The 21,855-nt window shown below is 38.2% G+C and overlaps 1 protein-coding gene across 1 annotated transcript; it reads left to right on the top strand.

The window, feature by feature from the left end:
* Window positions 1-768: 768 nt before the first annotated feature.
* LOC128867267 (gem-associated protein 2-like) lies at window positions 769-20,470 on the top strand. The gene is made up of 2 exons (XM_054108377.1): window positions 769-886; window positions 20,214-20,470. The coding sequence occupies exons 1-2, from the start codon at window positions 769-771 to the stop codon at window positions 20,468-20,470; spliced, it is 375 nt and encodes a 124-aa protein (XP_053964352.1).
* Window positions 20,471-21,855: the final 1,385 nt, after the last annotated feature.

Raw genomic sequence — 21,855 nt, 5'->3', positions numbered from 1 at the left:
CTACGAAAGGAGAGGTGGCGCTACAAAGGCGCACTACAACTAAAATTAGTGCAACGACAATGACTTTGGTGAGCAACAGCAAATTAAGCAACAACTATGAAAAGAAAAACCTAGACGGCAAGTAAAGGAGTAGTGAGAGGCAATAATTACCGAGAGCAATTCAATTTTAGTAAAACAAATGCCTGGTGGGGAAGTAGGCGAGAAAGTAGTTGTTGCTGCAAGGAATGTACCAGACTCTTTAGCAAAAGGTGCCAGCCGCTGCTGCTGTAACAACAACAATACCAAACACATTAACGCAAAATTTCTTCATTTTCAGCTAAAGCAAGAAAGTTTTTAACAACAAAAATACGCACATTGACAGCAGCAACATGTACGCATGCAACAGCTTGTTGATGCCCTTTTACCAACGGTAAAATGCCATAATAATGTCATCCGGTGAAGAGTGAAAGATGTGCACAGCAAGACAGGGCAGCAAGAAATATAAAAGCGGCAAGAAGAAAGTACTGACAACAAATAGATGCTGCAGCAGGAGCTTGCAACAAATGCTGACACTGATAATAGCAGTGAAAATGAGCAAATAACTTGAGGCTGCTGATGAGCAAAGTGGAGAAAGTATATTAACTTCATAAGTAAGCGGCCAACAACAGCATTTACACCTACCATATGTATTTACACATGCAGCAGCAACAACAACAATACTATTTTTGAGTGTACTTGTGCCTAAGTTTGTTAGTTGTAACTAAATTGGCGCTTGAAAACTTTACCAATATGCAAGTACGTGAACTTAATAAAGACAACGACAATAACAGCAACAACATCAGTAGCAGCAGCAGCCAAACCGATGACAATAACAACTACATCAAGATAAGCATTTTAAGTAGTAGCAGTAATACGTAGAGCTGTGTACGTACTATTACCCACAGCTAGCAGAATTGGCGTTGGAATAATGCTTTTTCAGCTCAGCCTTTTTGTTTTTATAGTCGCTGTTATTATTTTTACTGTCACCTCCTACCTGTTCCCCTTCGCTGTTAATATGAGACTTATTGTTTATGTTAATTCCACACATGTTACTGTCGTTAGACTAATACTTGCATATATTGCGCCTATGTGTTGGCTGCTCTGCTGTTTTACCAACACTCTCCACAAGAGCCCCTCTACCTTGATAAGAGGCGTTTACATGCATGAGTATTTTATATCGTTTTTAGCGATGGCGAGATTTAAATTTTTATCCGTATTCAAAATAGAGAATATCGATGAGTAAAAGAAAGATTTTTTACGTATAAAATTGGGTTTAGAGGTGCAAGAGTTGTACTTTGAATTGCTGTAACGATTTATAAAAAGTAACGCTTGTTATATAATCTAAGATATATAGTATAAAATGGAAAATATTATAAAATAAAATAGGAAAAAATAATGAGCTCATTCCGAAAAATTCGTATGCCTGTTTATCTGCATAAATTATCTGGTTGGGCTATGCAAAAATCTTTCAAATCACTTCGCTTGGCCTTCAAACTGAAACAATTCTTCAGATACACTTAAAAGCTGCTTAATTTGCGCAGAAAAAAAATTATGAGTTCTCCAGAGATTTTTCGATTGAGTTTACTTTTCAATATTTCGATGTCGTTCAACAAGTGAACACATCCGGACATTTTGGGATATTTGCACCGTCTTCCAAAGAGGTACTATTACCACAAAAAAATATAATAATTATGTTATTATGATCTTTAAAGTCCGCAGTAAGGTTCAGCTGCAAAACGATAGAATTTATTTGACCGACCGTTCATACGAGAATTTGAGTCATCGATTGGCCACCAGGAGGCAGCACGCGCCACAGCTAATGGATTGGGCCGTTGTAACCGCAAATGGGCGCTCTGCAATCATTTTCATCGAGCCTGGCGCCAAAGTAAATGCTAAATATTATCAGGAAAATATTCTAGAGGGATGCCCGCAAGAAAGAGTTCTCCACTGCCATGGTCCCTACTAGTTGATGACTTGGTGCAGCACCTAAACAATAAGGGATTTATAATCATTGGTGGACATGTCTGTTATAATAAAATGCAACCATGAAAGGACACTAACAGACTTAATGCAAAATGCCCTGAACGCAACATGGGAATGGTGTAAAAAGGAGGGGCTGTCGATCAACCCTAACAAAACCACATTTATCCCCGTGACAAGAAAAAGAAAGTTGGAATTTCCTATATTGAAAATAAATGAAACAGTGATAGAATTAAAGGAAGAGGTCAAGTATTTAGGTTTAACCTTAGATAAAAAACTCACTTGGGAATCACATATAAATAATACAACAAAAAAAGCCACGAAATCCTTGTGGACAGCCAAACAATTACTAGGGAGATCCTGGGGCCTCTGCCCTAGTATGGCCCTCTGTTACACCCAAATGGTGAGACCATTCATACTGTATGGGGCACTAGTATGGTGGAGCAAATCTATTCAAAAAACAGCGGTAACCAAACTGGGAAAAGTACAAAGGATTGCTTGCCTATGCATCACAGGGGCTATGAGAACCATCCCAACAGCTGGCATGGAAGCACTCCTTAAGCTCCCACCACTTCATATAGCAATCCGAGAGGAAGCAGCTACGCAAGCACTCATGCTACACATGAAACAAAATTTCAAATTAGGCAACCTCACCGGTCACCTAAGTATCCTAAACAAAGTCAAACACGCCATAAGCATGGTTCAAGTTTCAGACCACATTGACCCAACCCTCTGTTTCACAAAAGGATACACAGTTACCTTTCCTGTGGAAAACGAACCCAAAATGGATGAATGATGATTCACAAAAATGGTACGCTGATGGATCAAAAACACCTTATGGTGTAGGAGCAGGAGTAGTGGGGCCCAGAACCCACAAATCATTCACTCTCACCAGGGACACCACCATCTTCCAAGCGGAATTATCCGCAATAATGCAACCACGCAACGTAGAAATCACAAGATAGTAAAGATTAGAATACTCTCGGACAGCCAATCAGTTCTGAAAGCTTTAGAAAGCTGTACCTACATGTAACCTGGCATCCAAAAACAATGGCTCACTAATTTGGGTACCAGGACATAAGGGATATGTCGGCAACGAAAAGGTATACTTTCAAGCCAAAAAAGGGGCAGATGTAAATTTCATCGGACCTAGTCCCATGTTTGGATTTAACAAAAACAGCCTAAAAGAAAAAGTAAAATACTGGGCCAAAACTCTAATAAATCAGCAATGGAACAGCGTAGAGGGTTTTAGACACTCCAAAAAGTTCTTAAGTTTCAATGCTAAAAGAACTAACATGGCCCTCACGTTAAACGAAAAGAGCATTCGCACTCTCACAGGCGCCCTCACGTTTCACTTCACCTGCAACAAACACTTACATAAATTAAGCATAACTAACACCAGCACCTGCAGATTTTGCTGCGAAGATGAGGAGTCTATAGAACATCTCATCATCGAATGTCCGGGGTTGACGCATAGAAGGGAAAAGTTTTTAAACAAGTTCATACTTATAGATGAAGACCTTCAATCACTCCCTCAGAAGGAGCTGGTACAATTCATAAGCATACTTAACAGTCAATAGACAGCATAGCGCGCACAATAGATCAATATGGTCGCAGTGTGAAAGGCCCATACCTTAACCCTTTATTACCATTAAACATTAAACATTGTGTAGCTGGTAATCGATTTGTTTATCATACGGAATACAACTTATTTGTAAAAAAAAAATACCTAAAGAAATAACTGGAAAGCAATATTTCTGAATCAGTTGTTTGTAAATAAAGTCGGGGTGTCCATTTTCTGGAGTTTTCACAAAGAAAATAAAAGTCAATAAATAACAAATGAAAGGAAACGACACAAAATTGAAATTATTTCCAAAAAGCTGGCGCTCTAAAAACGCACTCACACAGTTACTTATGCATCCACGTATCTGATGGAAATATATCAATTTGTGAATTATAATTAAATTCAGTCATTTATTTAAATAAGTCAGAAAATATTTATATTGTAAAACTTAATAAAGTTGTCTCTAATAAAATTGTTTTGTTTTTGTCTGTTGGCTGTTGTTTGTTGTTATTGTACTTAATGCACAGACGTTTGTGGGTGATATGCAATTTCTTTGAATGCACAGAATATTGAAAATACTTCGCAGTGGTCGATTTGTGGCTCGAATATCTTGAATCTTATCACATTCTTGGCTGGAAGCAGCTTAAATATTTCCCCACTGAGCGACGTGTGTGTAAAATATCGTATAACAACGGCAGTTTCTACAGATCAGTTCCGAAACATTTATTTACATGTCTGTAAGTAAACACCTTTATAATCAGGCAAACTTTAATATCCTCACGTATGGTCATATGTTTACTTGCATGCACATATACGTGCACATATTTTAATAATTTAGTGCTTTTCTATCAATTTTACTGCAATATCACCGAGCAATGCCTAAATACACAAGTGAAAACTTTATAAAGTAATTAACCTCAATTTGGTAAAACAATACTTGAACAGAATTCTTGTGAGAGGCTGTGTCTGTGTAAGCAGAAATCTCGCATATTGCATATCCCGTTAATGGCAGTGTTCGAATTGAATTTGTGCTCGGCCGAAGACAATAGGCAAGTAGCCTAGGAAAAGAGGCAGGCGTGCGTGTGTGTGCTTGTGCAAATCATACTTAGAATATGCAGGAGAAGCTTTTATTTGTCAGCTAGAGTTGTGTGGTAGTGTGCACATATGGGAATACATAGCAGTAAAAGGGATAGACATTAGATGGAATTTGCATGCATGCATAAAAAAATTGTTGCATACATTCAAGCGCACTTGCGTTGTGTGAAATTTACGTGCAGTTGCGATAAAATAAATATCTTAAAGACGCACTTAAGCGTGTATCATCTTTATGGATCTTCATAAGCGCAGTTATGGTTGGTGTTGTTGGATTTTGTTGTCATTAAGTGGCCAATTTAGTGTTCCAATGTTATAATAATATATAATACAAATATAAAATTTAAAAAACTATATAAATATACTGGAAGACAGCTGACAAAAATTTACATCTCCTGGCCACGCATTAAGGGGACAGATACCAGTAAAATTTCGAAAAAAAAATTTTTTTTTATAAAATGTTAATATAATAATATGTCGAAAAATTTTTAGAACGTATTTAAGTATTTCTTATATTATAGATCGTCAACCGTGGCGACTCTATTCTTTGCTTTCCAGCTCTGGGAGAGGCATAGTTACGTATTCAAACTTTAGTTGCGTTTTTCTCAAGTTTTCGAAAATTGTTCGAAAAAATAATTTTTGTCTCTAAAAAATTTTGTCTCCAAAAATAGTTGGAAAATTCGCCCCAAAATTCATTTTTTTTTGAAGAATTTTATTACGCAAATTTTTTTTTTATTTTTTTTTAATTCATATCGAAATTATGACATTAATAAACAAAAAAATTTTGCTTTTTTGTATTCTGGTCACTGACGCCGATGCTACAATGCCCGCCGATTGAGAAGCCTCGCTGCGACTTTCCTGGAAGAATTGAGTGTGCATCCGCCATTTTAAATGATTAAAATAAAAAAAATTGTATTATTTTAATGTATAAATAAACTGTATGCCAATTTTGAAAAAAATATACTGACTTCTTCATTTTAAATAATTTTAATGAAAATCAAAATTTGTAGAAAATTTCTATCATGAGATATTTTCCGTTCAAGTCTCCGGCATTGCTTATCTGGGCTGGAAAGTCGCCGAGCCTCAAGGTTGGTATATTTTTCGAGCCTTTTGACATATTTTTTGACAACTGCGTTATCCTAAGGCCACGATGTCAGTACAGGGTGAACGATATGAAGTGTTATCTTTTCAAAACACCATAACTTTTTTGTGTGAAATTAGTTTTTATTGATTTCAAAGACAAAATTGTTCAAAAATGATTACAATTTTAACACATACTCACTTTCGCTCGATATGACTAGCTTTTGCCTTGACTATAGCCTTCAAACGGACAAAAAATGAGTTGAGTGCTGCACGAATGTGATCTTGAGGTATTTGGGCCCACTCTCGTATAATCGCTTTTTTCAGCGCATCCATCCTGGCATATTTTTTAGCCCTCACCTTACTTTCCAAAATGGACCAGATGGAATAGTTCATCGGATTTGCGTCTGGTGCATTCGAAAGCCATTGTGTGGACGAAATGAAGTGTGAAACATGATTTTCTAACCATTCTTGGTTCACTCGATTAATGAGACGGTGCCGAGTCCTGTTGGAACGTCGATGGTCTACAACCGAAATGTTTGCGTGTCCACGGCTCTGAAGTAGCTTCTAAAACATTTTCCCGATAATAAGTCGCATTCACTTTGACACCAGGCTCGATAAAAACGATTGGAGAGCGTCCATCAAGGGTCACTGCGGCCCAAACCCTTACTTGCGATGGGAAATTGCTTCGAGGAACCACTCGTAGGCTCAAATTCTCGTATGAGCGTTTGGTCAAGTAAACACGATCGTTTTGAGTGTTTATGAACTGCTCAGTTCGGAAATTGGTTTCGTCAGAAAACACAACGTTATGAAATTCGCCACGTTCGTGCAAGCTCAACAACTCCTTCGCTCTTTCGCACCGAACTTTTTTTGCTGGGGTGACAGGTCGTATGCGTTTTGGAACTTGTAAGCCTTGACCTTGAGCTCATTTTTCAATATGGTCGAATACTGTCTTGCGATATTTTCAGTTTTTTCTAACTAACTATTTCTGGCGTTGTTGCGGTTTTTTTTGGTCCACCTCCATAGCGTTTTGCAAAGCTGCCTGTATCATTGTAACGTTTTATAGTGCGATACACAAACATTTTATTCACTTTGAGGTGGCTGACCAGATGAGTAGCAAAAATACGAGTACGTCACTTCATTCTGTGCTGTGATGTCCTTATATTCAAATTGAAAGAAAAAAATTAACTGGTCTACAGTGGTCACTTTTAGTAAATTCGATTTGAGCCGAACTGAGTAGTTTTTTCTTCTTAACAAATTTTTGAAAATCAAGCTAAAAACATATTTACTATTTACCATATATATACCTATGAAATGATACTTTTTTTCAATTTCAAACGTTTATTAACAAAAAATGGTTACTAATTTAATCTTCAAAATTAAAGCCATCGCTAGCGACACATTTTTCCCATCTCTCGGGCAATTTGTGGATGCCGTGCCAAAAAAATTGCCCGTCTTTGGCCGCAAACCAATCAACGAGCCATTTTTGGGCTTCTTCGTGAGAATTGAAGCGCTGCTCGGAAAGTGCGTGGCCCTTCGATGCAAACAAATGATAATCGGAAGGCGCCAAGTCTGGTGAGTTAGCCGCATGCCCCAGCGGTTCCCAATCGTACGTTTCCACCAATTCCGTCGCTCTTGTTCGATGTGGCGGTGCATTGTCACATTGTCAGTTCATGCGGCACCCATCTTCCGACCTTTAAAATCATGCCCATGTCTTTCAAAAGTTTGGGAATGGTTTTTTGGGTCACTGCCAACTTCTATGTCATCATTTCTTGCGTTTGACCATCATCTTCATCCAACAATGCTTGCAATTCGGCGTCCTCAAACTTTTTCGGTGGCCGGCCACGGTCCTCAAACCACCTGAAGCACTGTGCTCTACTTAGAGCATGTCCACCATAAGCTTCTATAAGCATTTGATGAGCTTGAGAAGCGTTTTTCTTCAATTGATAACAGAAAATCAACGATGTCCGCAAATCGTAGTTTGAAGGCACGAAATTCGACATTTTTAAGAGCGACAAAAGTGCATTGTCGTATGAAACGTAACAAACAATGAACTGAATATTGTTGACAGATGACAGACAAAAAAACAAGACATTTGGGAAGGTTTAAAAATACTCCTAGCGACATCTATGGACTGTAGGTTTAATCGCACATATATGCACATATATAATAATATAAGGTGGCACAAAATTAAGCATTAAATTTTGTTTTTGAATGTTTTTTTTACTAAATAAAAAACATTATTTGGAGTGATAGGAATCTTAATTTTGAACTTTACGCACCCCATTGCTTGTTGCTCTATCGTATGACGCCACTTCTCCTTGTATCAAAAAGCAAAATGACATAAAAAGTTCATTTCAATCGATCACCGCTCGACAGGCAATGTCAAACTTGCCATAAAGGGTTACTACCCCTAAAAAAAATTACGATTTTCAATAGTTTTTTTGCTAGTCAATTGCTTTACTTCACAAAAATAAGAAAATAGCAGTAATATAAGAGATTTCGACTTGACTTCAGTAAAATTAAAAAAAAAAAAATTATAATTGTAAAAGTTATCGCTGTTTGAGTGGAGCCTGTTTCTCCAGAAGTCCCTCGTGGTGATCATCACAAGATTCATCTGCAATCAATCGGTCAAGAGAAATTAGTTTTGTTAATAGATAATATTGTGCCTGATCGCAGCTTTTTTTTCAAAATTAAGAATATGGCATTCTCAGGAAATATTTTTCTGATGTTCGAGAAAAAAACTGACAATTAATTAAAAAAAAATCGAAATTTTTGAAAAAAAATTCTTAGATCAAGCACGAGTTTTTTATGCTTTTCAAAAGCAGTATAAATTTTATTGAAATCTACCAAGCGGTTTTTAAGTTACAGTGATCAGCAGTTCAAAAAACATAGTTATGAGAAAAACGCACTTGAAATTTTGCTAGCGAACGCACCAGCGCCCTTTGTTAATTGTTGAATAACCCGAAAAGTATTTGTCGGATTCACTTCAAATTTTCACACAATAATTTTAGGATATTGTATTTTAAGAAAACGCAAAAAATTATATTTTTGAGAATTCTGACTACCCCTCATCCCATTATAAAACTCCCCATAAAAGCTATTGCCCTCCATTTGTGGAACAATTTCAAGACGCATGCCACAAATAGGAGGCGGAGCTCGGCCAAACGCCTAACAGAAGTGTATGCGCCAATGTTTATTATTATTTATTTTATTTATGACGCCACTTGAGAAAATTATATATTTTTCCAATGGGGTGATCAATTTTGTGCCACCTTGCATATATGTATGTATGTATTAATAAGTTGGATTGGCCCACATTTACTCCAAAATCTGCTTTCAGTTATTGAATTTACAAATTCGTCAAATTTAGGGATCCCGAAATTACGTATTAAAAATCTCGAAAATTCGGGACCAAATTTTCCACTAATATGGGCATCCCTAATATCCATATATGTATGTATATTTGCTACTTCTACAAGTTACTCAGCGCACTAGAATGTTACACTAAATCTTATGCAGCCACCGTAGCTCGATATTTAAAGTATCAAAGCGGTCTATTTGCGCCTTCGGCTGAACAACAGCAAAAGGGTTGCCCATAAATGTCGCCATTCAATACATAAGTAATGCTGCCTACTTTGGGTGTATTGTTGTTGCAGCAATGCTCTATGTGTTGCGTATTAAGTACGTGAGTACTTGAGTGGCAGTCGTGTGACTGAACCCGCATGCAACTTGCACACAATAAATAAATTGAAAAGAAAAATAAAATATATTGCACACACAAAAAACAAAAAAAAATTGTAAAATATAAATTATAAAAAAATAAACAAAAACAACAACGAAATAAGCATTCAACAAAAAGGAGCTATGGAAAAATATTCAAAAGCCACCATAAAAAGCCACATGCCCATAAAATGCTTTGTCGCCTCACTTATTGTACTTGCCCAAGCTCTCAGCTACTTCAGTGGCCAATATTCAAGTAACTATGAGCGCCCCGCTTTCGCGCGCCCTCACTCTTCGACAGCTCGCAACTCAGCTCAGCTGCTCAAATGCATTTATAGCCATTCATTCCAGGGCAGCGCATGCAATACAGTGCAATTGGCAAGTGGCATAAACTGTGGAGAATGCAAATTTTCCTGCAACTACAGCATTTGCGGTGAGCTGCTACGATTCTGCAGCTTTTTATCGTCACGTCACATACACAAACACACACACACGCGCACACACATGCACGCTTAAACACTTCTAAATACAATAATATGCACGCATACACTTGACTGCTGGCAGTGGATGTTTCAGCATTGTTACACTTAGTGCTGTTGTTGTGTTGTTGCATATACAACCTTTGGGTTCTTAGCTATTTACTTAGTTGGTACTTATTGTTTTTGCATTGTTGTGGAGCTTTGTCGTTCTCGTTGTCGTTGGCATTGTCAAGTGGCATATTTTGCATTTACAATAAACTCACCTTGTTGTTGTTGTTCTGGCTGTTGCTGGTGCTGCTACTGTTGTTGAACGATTTATTGCAATTTCTAAGTATACAACGAATATAATGCAATATGCCAATCGCATTGCATTGGTATGTGTGCATGTGTGCGTGTGAGTGTGGTTGGGCGGCACGCATTACTTTCTTGTGCCACTGTTTGGTACTTGCAACATAGCGAAAATTGCTGTCGCTTGCAGCGCAAAAACACTATCGATGACAGATACCGTAAAATAGTCGACATAAATATTTTCGGAGCGCAATGTGTGGAGTTCTGGAAAAAACCCTGTTTTTTCGAAAGGGAAATTTTCTTTTCGGAAGCTATAATTCTTCTGTGATGTATAGATAGTGCAGAATACAAATAACTTACAAGCAAATTTGTGGCGCATACAACCTTAAAAAACTGTAGGCCAAACTTCTTCTTTTATACGTCTTGATTTTGCTTCACACAAAGGGGCGAGTCTCTTCGGGAAAGAAAAAATTGCATACGCTTTTATAATTCCGGTCCAAAATCCCTTATGATGTTGTTGGTGACCGCGAGCAAAATTATTTCGCATGCGGACGCATAAATATATTAGATGAAATACAAAGTTTCACCTGCTTTCCGCTAGATGCCTTCAGAGAAACGGAGCTTACGTTGCATACATCGCAACATGGCATTGCATCGAATGCTCGAATTTTTTTGTATGGAAGAAAACACTCGGCAATGTCAACAAAAAAATTGTCAAAAATCAATGCAACTTTTAAGCCACTTAAAATCTTTACTTTATTATACCAAAATTCAAAGGGCTATAAAACTGCATTTTTCAAAAATTTTTCTAATAACCGTCGCCCCTCGGCAGGCAATTGCAAACCTCCGAGTGTATTTCTGCCATAAAAAAGCTCCTCATTAAAATATCTGCCGTTCGGAGTCGGCTTGAAACTGTAGGTCCCTCCATTTGTGGAACAACATCAAGACGCACACCACAAATAGGAGGAGTAGCTCAGCCAAACACCCAGAAAGGGTGTACGCGCCAATTATATATATAAATATATGTATATATAAAACTGTATACTCGAAACTTTCTGGAAAAAAAGTAAAATTTTGATTGGAAAAAAAAAAAAATGTTAAGTAATTAAAAATTGGATTTATATCATTTACAATGAGCTTTGTATACTCCAAAATTTTATTTTTTGTAACAGGGTTGAAATAAATATCTTCTTTTGCATAACCTTAATTTATTATCCTCACGCACGCTTCTGCCTCACACGCCTTTTTTATAGTATTTTTCCATGTTTTTAGAGGTCTGTCTAGATCTCTTTTCAACTCCTCCATCTGCAACACTTGCCTCACTGAGTGGCCCTCTGGACTTCCCAAAACATAGCCGTACGTGCGAAGGTGAGTTTCTTCAGGCTTTGCGCTAATTGGAGCGACGTTGCTGCTACGAGGAATAAAGTTATTTTATATCTTGTTCAGCATCCGCATTTTTGTAGTGTTTCTTTCTGTTCTGATTTGCGGGGTAGAGCCCAGCACTAGGAAGCGTATGCTATTATTGGTCAGCCTGATCAGACTGTAAATTTTACCTTTTAGCTTTTGTGGTATTTTCTTGTCGCACAGGAGAGCAGAAGCTGCTGTTGTTGTTGTCTTTGTAGTACCATAAACGTAATCCTGCTGGTGTGACAGTCTTTGGCCGGGTATAAGTTCGATAACGTAGAACCGGCTCTGTTGGGAACAACCAGAAGTTGCTTTCCAGCTTTGCCATCCGCATTGTATTCACTGTGTAATTTCTCACTCGAAAGTAAAATCTTCGCTATGTAGCTATTCACCATTTTGATAGAGATATTATTGATGGTGAGAGCTGCCAACTCGAAGTTCACTGCTACAAGACTTCACTTTATAGCTTCGGTTTTCGTGCGGCTACGAATAGTAGCCCGCTAGATTCTAGGGCGTACACCCACAGGTTAAGCCTTTCTTGCAGAATGGCTTTGTCATGTACGAGAAGGGCTACAGCGTCGGTGTACAGCTGTGTCCAGAGGAGATTGCACTGGATTTCACGCGTAATGAAGTCCATCACCAGATTAAATATGTTAGAAGAGGGCTTAAAGCTGAACCCTGATGTACTCCTACATTTACATTGATACTTTTGGTTCGATCGCTCGTATATTTTACCTGGGTTTCGATGACATGTTTTGTGATGGTTTCCGGAATCAAAGGGTTTCTTAATGCCTACCAAGCGAGATCTCTGGGTCGCACGCTTTTTCGCGGTCCAGCCGGTTAAGCCGGTGTTTTTCTATTATAGTCGATTTGCCACTCACAAAGCTGAACTGATTGTATGGGTTCTTCACAATGCTTCTAATACGTGCATTGAGGACTCGTTCCCAGATCTTCATACAGTATGACAAAACATTATGATTACAGTACTATCTCGATAATCCGGACACGCGGTAGTCCGGTCACATCTATAATCCGGACAACTGCATAATTCGGACAGTTTAACATTTTTTACTCTATAATCCGGACATTTTTCAAATTTGCTTCGCAATATGTACATACATATGTATTTTAATTTTTAGTTTGCTTTGTGAGTTTTTCGTAAAATAGCGGTACTTTAACAACAATATATGTATACGAAATGCAACAGCATAAATCACGCGTTGTGTTTATTCTTTAGTGACAAACTGAATTGAGTGGACATTACTATTATGAGCAGTGGAAAATTTAATAAAAGGGCTCATAAAACCCTTACTCTTCAGAAAAAATGTGAAATTTTAGATCTCCTTGATAAAGGAAAATCATTAAGATGGTTTGAAACAGAATTTGGTGTCAACAAATCTACTGTTTTTGACATAAAAATGAAACGTGATGCCATTAGAAAATTCGCGACTAAATGTGAAATGAAATAGTACATACTAAATAAAACAAATGTTTGATTATGTACAGATGTACATATTATTATGTAAGTATGATATTAAAAAATATTGAGAAAAATTTAATAAAACTATTTATGTAATTACATACATATATCTGAATTGCGTTATGTTCATTTCAAAAAAACAACGTTTAGTTGAAAAACAAAAATCATCTATAATCCGGGCACCCCCATAATCCGGACGACCCCTAACATTAAGGGTGTCCGGATTATCGAGATAGTACTGTACTTCGATAAGTGGGCTCGTTTGGCCACCGTGGCTGTATACGGGTTAATTGCGAACTGTCCAATTAAGTCGATATGAAAATAACAGCAGTGAGAAGCGGTACAAACTGCATCAGAAGACTCAATGGGAAAAACATCTTTTTATTTTAAATTTCTTTTAATTTTCTTGATTTTGCTATCCAAATTTCTTTAGTGCTTTATATTAAGCCATAGTCTGTACTTTCTTTGCACGATAAACCCTAATCCACGTACGCCTAAATGGAGACATTTGCATAACTTTTATCAATCAAAATTTTTGCTCAGCCGCCTTTTATTTCCCAACTCTTCGCATTCTTTCTCATTCTCAGCTGTGGAACTTTGCGGTTTTTTGTTGCATAAATTTCCAAATGAGTGGTTAGCAAAATTTTTGCATAAACATTTTTGTAACCAAACCGAGTTGCTTTTCAGCTCAGCTTAGCTCAGTTCAGCTGGGTTTCCCATTGTGGGCACTTTAGCCAACACAAATCAACAAATACAAGCATATTTGTGGCGAGCAAAGACAGTTAGCTATGTGTGGCATGTGTGCAAACATCTACATATATATCTGTGTGTGTGTGTGTGTGTGTGCAACATGTCTACTGCATAGCTATGTCAAGCATATGCAATCAAATTAAGCTCAACAAAATGCACTCAACTGTGTGGCAAGTTCGACTAGCAGCGGTCGGCGCTCAAATATACACGCAACACACACACACATACACACTTGCACACAACTTTTCACACAGAGATTTCAGTGAAATTATTGCTTTACTTGTGTGTAGTTGCATTTTTTTATGTCCATGTTTTTGTTTCATCCAAACTCGACACGCTTAGTTAATATTGTTGACCGCGCTTTGTCCGGCTCGTCAACCATTCAACAGCGGCTTGTAAAGCAGCACAGCTTCACAAACCCCGCCGCACTCTAGCCAAGCCTTCGCTCAGCCTCATTGAATTTACCAGCAAGTAAAATTTTTTTATGAGCCCACTTTGGCCACTTTTTATTGGTTGTGGAATAAAAAATGAACTCTTGTTGCAAGCAACCGACAAAAATCGCATTCAAATGTGGCACATAAAGAGTCGGCCAACAACAGTAGCAGCTTCATTGAGTTGAAGTTGTTGTTGTTGTTGCAACTACTAGCGCTTAATTGAATTAGAAAATGGCAATGGGTCAAGCGCACATGTTGCTGCCACAGCCGCAACAGCAGCCACAGCCAAAGTCGCCTTTGCTGAGCGCATCGTCGGCTGTCCTTGCCTCATATTGCCAGCCTACCCACAAGCTGCTGCTACTGCCCCAATCGCTTTGACTTTGTCTAATAATCTCAGCCTTTAAAAGCAGTTAACGATCGCTGCTGTTTTTTCTCCACGCGCTGCTTTTCTCTTTTTTCATAAATCGCGATTTTTAGGACGAAATTTTCATAGGATTTTGGACACTCCGCCAAAGCTGTTGCTGCCGTTGGATTATTTTTGTGCCAGCATTTGTGCAAATACAGAGTGCTCCAAGCGTAGGTATCTTTTTGAATCATTAGTGAGTATAAACTCATAGTTTTTTCGTTGCTTAAAATCTGAACTGCGTTCCCTTCGGTTCCGAGGAGCAGACATTCAGGAAATTAGACGCTTAACGCTTGAGAAATGTTCAGAAAATATTATTTATTTATTTCAAAAAAGTCATTTAACTACAAAGGTCCTTACTGACTAAACGATAACTTAGAAGTGCAAAAAAGACTAAAATATAACAACTAGAAAATATATTCAATAATTTAGAAAATAAATTCGTAGGCTAAAAAAATCAAGAAAACTAGAATTCGAAATCTACTAGAGCTCTCGAAGTGATCGCACTAATAGGGGCATTTCAAGCGTAATTCGTACTGAAGATCTTGAGGTTAAAAGGAAAACGTATTTTCAAAAATGTGCGTTGATTGAAAGAAAGTTTTGAACGAGGCGCATTTACAGCACGATGGTTATGTGGAGAAACAAAATTTTCACACCTATTTATCTTAAGCGACGCCGCAGGCAGTAACAATTTGACGCCTTCTTCTTCTTCTTAGATTCACACTCCGTCGTGGACCATTGCTTCATCAACAGTTTCATTCCACTTTTTTCTATCCATGGCTTCATCTCAAGTTGTTGTGTACGTTCATTTTCTTAAGATCTGATTCGACATCATCTACCCATCTCTTTCATGGGCGCCCTCTGTTTTTCCTCCAATGGGTGTTAAAATAAGAGCTCTCCTAGCATTTCGCTTCATTTGTTTAATTCTTTTCCAAAATGCTGCTAAAAATGCCATTGGAGTCCTCGACGACCTCTATAGAGCCATGATTACTGACCTTTTGTAGACTAAAATTGATTATATGAGTTTTAATGATTATTGATTTCGGAAGGTTGGTTTGCAATGTCAGTCATTCCGTCAAGCAATCGATTGGTTTATGCAGCTACGACGGTTGGCTTCACGTTTTCAATAAACTGCTTTGGAACCGCAATTTGACACCCTTAGCTACTTTTTTGTAGGGTAAAGTTAAAGATCAGTGATGGGCTAGCAATCCAAAAACAATACTGAACTACTCAAGAGTGTTGGAAAATTGGCTTCACAGTAAGCGAATTTCGGATCACAAAGAACGAATCCATTTATTTTCGACCAAGTGTGCCCATTCCTTGGGTAACCATTCCAACTTAACTTAATCTAACCTAAGCGAATTTCGGCTCCGACTATGTTCGGCCACAAAAGTTCATTTCGATTTCGGTTCGGCTACTGAATATTCTTTTTTTTTGTTAAGCAATTTTTTTTAATTTCATTTTGTATAATATTTTTTGTTTGCTGGCACCAAAGCCCACAGTTTTAGTTGGAAAAAATTATCCTGAGAGTGTGTCTAGTGAGTTCAGTTTCCGTTCGGCTTCAGCCAAATAGGGTTGACCTTAACAGTCGATGTTCAGCTGCTGTCTAGTAATTTCTAAATTCCATCAATTGCACTTAATTGTGAACCACCCTAAAGTAAATATTTCTATTTTCAAATAATGCCATATTAAACAAAAAAAAAAAATCGATTTTTCGTTTTAATTTCATGCTAAAAATAATACATGCAACTTGCGCCACCCTGTACACAAAAGTATGTATATATGTGGCATGCAATTTTTGTACTACTGACACGTTTGCATATTTTTCATATTATTATCGAACTATACTCACTAACATACTCATGCATGTATATCAGCTGTGCCGCGCTAGCTTTTAATAGCTTTTTTATGGCCATCATCTCGCGTTCTGGCTCAAGCTACGAAAAGGAGTGTATATTTTTTAACTCCTCTTGGCTTAGAAATTAAAATGCAATTGAATAGAAAATTGTCTCTGAAATTTGAATTTTCCTCAAATGATATTGGAACATATTTGTATGCATGCATATAAGTATACGTGCACACATACATATGTAGATATTACTAAGCGCAGACAGTGGCGTATCACTATATGAGAGACAGGTTCTAATATAAAAGGGGCATATGGAATGCATGAAGACGAATTCGGCAATGTATGCTGCTTGGATTGCTACTAAGTTTACTATTACTTATATTGCAGGTGATATATTAAATTCGAAAAAATAGTAAGTATTTTGTATTTTATTGGCTAATTAGAGGCACTTTTATGAAAGCTTAGGTTAGGTTAGCCTGGTTAGCCACGCATAGACCTTTTGGTCCCTAGCGATACCAGACCCTCAAGCAATGGGTCTCCCAGGCATTTGAAAAGCGTTTTTAATAATGCCGGGCAGACGCACAGAAGGTGTTCTAAAGTTTCCCCAACATCCTCTCTGCATTTCCTGCATTTGTCCGTGTTAGCAATCCCTATCTTGTACGCATGTGCAGCCAATAGCTTATGACCTGTTAGCATACCAATGATAGTTCTGCAGTCCTTTCGCGAGAGCGTAAGTACGAATTGAGTCAGTTTTTTGTCGTTAGTTCAACACATGACTTTTGCTGTTTTGCATGTGGTCAGATTAGTCCACCTAGCTTCCACTCGCCTTTTCATGCGGTCGTCCATTTCATTGCATATTGTGTTAAGCGGTTTTGGTATGTCGTTCTCTTGTTCAAATGGTAGTCTAACAGCACTTTTTGCTATATCATCTACTATTTCGTTCCCCATAATGCCTTTGTGACCAGGTACCCAGTAGATATGCAGCCTACTGTTTGCGGCTAGCCTTTTTATGGCCTCCCTGCTCCGTCGAACATTTTTAGACTTAACACAATATGAGCTTATCGCTTTTATTGCTGCTTGACTGTCCACGTATATATTAATTGTTGAGTTCTTTCTTGTTCTAGTGTAGGTTAGCTCCGCGGCTCTCCCCACAGCAAAAACTTCCGCTAGGCAAATACTGCTGCGGTCTGGCAGCTTGATAGGCTGTCTTGTTCCTAGTTTTGAATAGTAAATACCCGCTCCCACTCCATCTAAAGTTTTAGAGCCGTCAGTATAGATATGAAAAGTTCTATGGCCAGGCTTCATGCCTTTGTGCCATCCCTCCTCTTCAATTTTAGTACGAAACTTTCTCTCCCAATTAAAGTACGGAGTCATGTGGTCTGTGCAAACTGAGCTCCACTTTCCTATTGAGCTCTGACCGAAGGTTCTGCAGGTAAATACGCCCGCAGCCACTAGCCTCCTCGCCGATTTCGTTGCCAGGTTTTCCGCCATAAGGTCAATAGGTGGCATACTGAGTATGATTTCCAGCGCCGCCATTGGAGTGGTTTTCATCGCTCCTGTTACGCAGAGAGCAGCGAGTCGTTGAATCCTTTCTAGTGGCATTAAGTATGTCAGTTTTCTTGTCGCAATCCACCATACTAAGGCCCCATACAGCAATATCGGTCTAACTACTGACGTGTAACACCAATGCATAAGAGAGGGTGATAGACCCCAAGTAATGCCCACCATTCTTTTGCATGCGTACAACGCATTACTGGCCTTTTTCACCCCTTCCTCAATATTGTGCTTCCACAGCAATTTACTGTCTACTATTACTCCGAGGTACCTCGCATGATCTTTGAGAAGTAGTTCGTTGTTGCCTAGCTTTGGAAGGTTCCACGTCGGGATATTGTACTTCCTGGTAAAAAATACCATGTCCGTTTTTTCCGCTTTTATACCTAGCCCTGCGCGAGATGTCCATTGGTGTACCGTTTTAAGCGTGTTGTTCATCACATTACTGTTGGTGCCCAGGTACTTTACCGTAACTACTATAGCTATGTCATCTGCATATGCCACTAGTTTTGGTGCCCCTCCGTCAAGTTTCTTGAGCATTTCATTTGCTACAAGTAACCATAATGGCGGTGATAGTACCCCACCTTGCGGAGTACCTCTGCATGCATATTTGGAAATTTCGCTGATGCGACCTTTCAAACTTGGGCATAACATTTGGGTTGGCAGTGTATAAATTAGAGACTCCTGGTGTTAGAAAATAATCAAGACTCAATCTCAATGTTGGAAGGGAAACTCAGTATAAACCGGTCAAAGCTGCAAGCGTCATAAAATTCTTAAAAAATATAAATTTTTTTATCTAAAATTACATCGGGTAATGATTCTTTAGAAAAAGGTTTTGCAAGTGTCTTAATCTGTTTTATTTTAAGGTTGCATAATTGTAAGAATTTCAAAAAATTAGTTCTTCTTCTAGGGTAGCTCTATTGTTCCTCTGAGAGGAATTCGTTCTACATATTAATACGAGTATACTTATTCACAATGTATTTTCAAATACGAGTATATTAAGATATGTCAAAAAAGGCATATTTTAAAGTCTTCTCAAAAACACATTTTCGATAATCCAAGTAAAGTGATGAAAAATTAAAATTGGCGCCCTTAGTCCCCTTCTCACATCGGCGCCAGTCTTAACTTACGTATTTACATATGTGTATGTGCATCTTTTCATAAGTGGCACACAACCGCATTCATTTTTGCCACGTTTGTCCTCTGCGAGTTCATCCAAGAAGTGGTTGAATTCAAAGTAGCATAGACACGGTTGGATAAGCGTATTTCCATAGTAATTATATGTAGATAGATTTGCATGAAGCTGCTCCTCGCCATTATAACAGCTAATAGATTAAAATTGGTGGATCCTGTTCCAGTTGCGATTTTTTTTAGAAACAAATGGAAAACTGACACCGTTCAGGTAGAATGAACTGTGTGACACTGAAAATATAATTTTCTCGGGGCATACATCAAACTGCAGCTTTAGTCAAGTAGAAAAAAAACCTAAGTACTCTGAATTTTGAATTGATCCACAGATTCTGGAATTCAAAAAACAGATTTTTAACCGTCCGTTGTGTGATGTGGCCTACGCAGGCCATTCCGAATTTTAGAGGGGTATATCTTTTTGTTTCGTTAAGTTTTCAAACAACGACGAAAATATACCATACAGGTCTGTTAGATGAATCTTCTGAAAATTTTATAACCATTACCAGCGAAGTGATTATGAAAAAAAATACATTTTACACAAAAACTTCATATGTCAGGGTAAATGGCCTGCACAGGCCACCACTGCAATTTTAGTATAGTCATGCACCGTACTTGGTCTTCTGACTAATTAGAGTACAAGAAAGAGTGAATACGGTTCTCTCTCACTCAGAAGTTGAAACTTTAGTCGCTCTCACCGCATTTTCGACAGTTTTACTAATATAGTTTTAGTAAATAAAAAACACGAGAACAGGCGCCAGATATATGCCGTTAGAATTGAATTTGGTTCTATTTATTACATGTGCACATTTTATTGTGTATGATTGATTTTGCTTTTTGCAATCATTTTTGTTTGAGTGGAGAAAAGTAAGTATTTATTAACAATTGAAATAGTGATCTGTATTATTCATAAAGTGTTTTGTGCCGGAACAGAAAAGTCACTTTCAAACGAAGTAGTTAGGGCTCTATTAGCTATCGGTAGAAGAAGTAATCGTCTATCCAGTGAGCAAATGCGCCATCACGAGGAAGTGTTGAGCAAATTTATTGCAGCGAAGGATGAGGAAGATGATTCGTTTGTCACCGACGACGATAATGATGAGGATTATGTTCCTGTTGATGACGGAGAGGTGTCTGATATTGAGAATGAGCTTGAGGTTGAAGAAGAATTGCCTGAAAACGAAGAAATTTAGGAAGTTGAATGGGATGAAGTAATCGAACCAGAGCCTAGTATCTCAAATCTTGCTAGTGGAGTTAATCGATTACTAGGTGAAAAAGAGCAATGTTACGAGTGCAAGACTGACAATAGGTATGTTTTGGAAAAAGGAACCGCCAGCACCTAGAGCACGCCATTGGAACCGATTTACCAGTACCAGCACCAGACCAGTGGGACCTGCTCATCGATTTCTGCCAAATCCAGTGTCTATTTTTCGTGTATGTATTCTGCACACAAGTAGACAAATACAGGGTGGCTGATGAATTTTGCTACATTAAGAAACTCAAATAACTTTTTTTTTAGTGTATGGAATTCATTTATTTTTTTTCAAGTTGAAGGTCATTAAATAATATTAAATGTAGCTTAACTAGTTTTAAAAATAATTGAATTTAAATGTCCCCCGTGCTCGTTGATACAAGTGCGGCATCTTAGTAAAAAGTTGTTCATTGCTGCTTTGAGAGTTGCGACAGGAATAACCGCAATTGTTGCCCGAATGGATTGTTTTAGTTCATCCAAATTTGTTGGCTTTGTTTTATAAACTTCTTGTTTACATAAACCCCACAAGAAAAAGTCAGGTGCAGTAAGGTCAGGCGACCTGGGGGGCCAACGAAATTCGGAGTTTCTTGAAATCAGTTTATTGGGAAATTTTCGTCGCAACTCTGTCATAACAGTCTGGGCTATGTGAGACGTTGCCCGTAGTGGCGTAGTTCTGGATAGAAAAATTCTTTCAGCATTTTCAACTAACGGTCTCCAGTAACCGTAACGGTGTGACCATTTTCTTCAAAAAAATAAGGCCCGACAATACAGCGTGAAGAAACCGCACACCACACTGTCACGCGAAGAGGATGAAATTCCGTCTCGTGGAGTATCTGTGGGTTAGAAGTACTCCATATTCGACAATTTTGTTTGTTCACATTGCCGTTTAAATCGAAATGGGCCTCATCAGACATGAAAAGGCAGTTTAACATGTTTTGGTCTTCTTCCACCATTTGCAGGATCTTCTGGCAAAATTCCAAGCGAATCGGCAAGTCTGCTGCATTCAGTTTGTTAACCATGTGAATTTTGTAGGGAAATAAGTCTAAATCTTTGTGCATTATTGTTTGCAAAGACTGTCGGCTGACACCAAGTTGAGCAGATAAGCTACTTGTTGAAACCCTTGGATTGCTTTGTATAGCTGCAGCTACAGCAGCGATCGTTTCCTCCGTCCGAACTGGTGGGTTTCGATGATAAGGCCTTCTTGCGACTGTTCCTTGCTCAGCAAAATTATTCACCAGTCTCATTATGGTCCATCTGCTCGAGGGATCGCCGCCAAACATCCGCCTGTACTCTCTCTGTACCAAAACTACGGACTCCAGTGCGTGA

Source organism: Anastrepha ludens, chromosome 6 (genome assembly GCF_028408465.1).
Source record: "Anastrepha ludens isolate Willacy chromosome 6, idAnaLude1.1, whole genome shotgun sequence".
Taxonomy (NCBI): Eukaryota; Metazoa; Arthropoda; class Insecta; order Diptera; family Tephritidae; genus Anastrepha; species Anastrepha ludens.
The sequence above is the reverse complement of the archived record's forward strand: the minus strand, read 5'-3'. Positions and strand labels throughout refer to the sequence as shown.

Coding starts and splice junctions, on each gene's coding strand:
- LOC128867267 (XM_054108377.1), top strand. CDS start 769: ATGCAAGTACGTGAACTTAATAAAGACAACGACAATAACAGCAACAAC. Junction 887..20,213: donor AAGCATTTTAAGTAGTAGCA/GTAATACGTAGA, acceptor GTGCCGGAACAG/AAAAGTCACTTTCAAACGAA.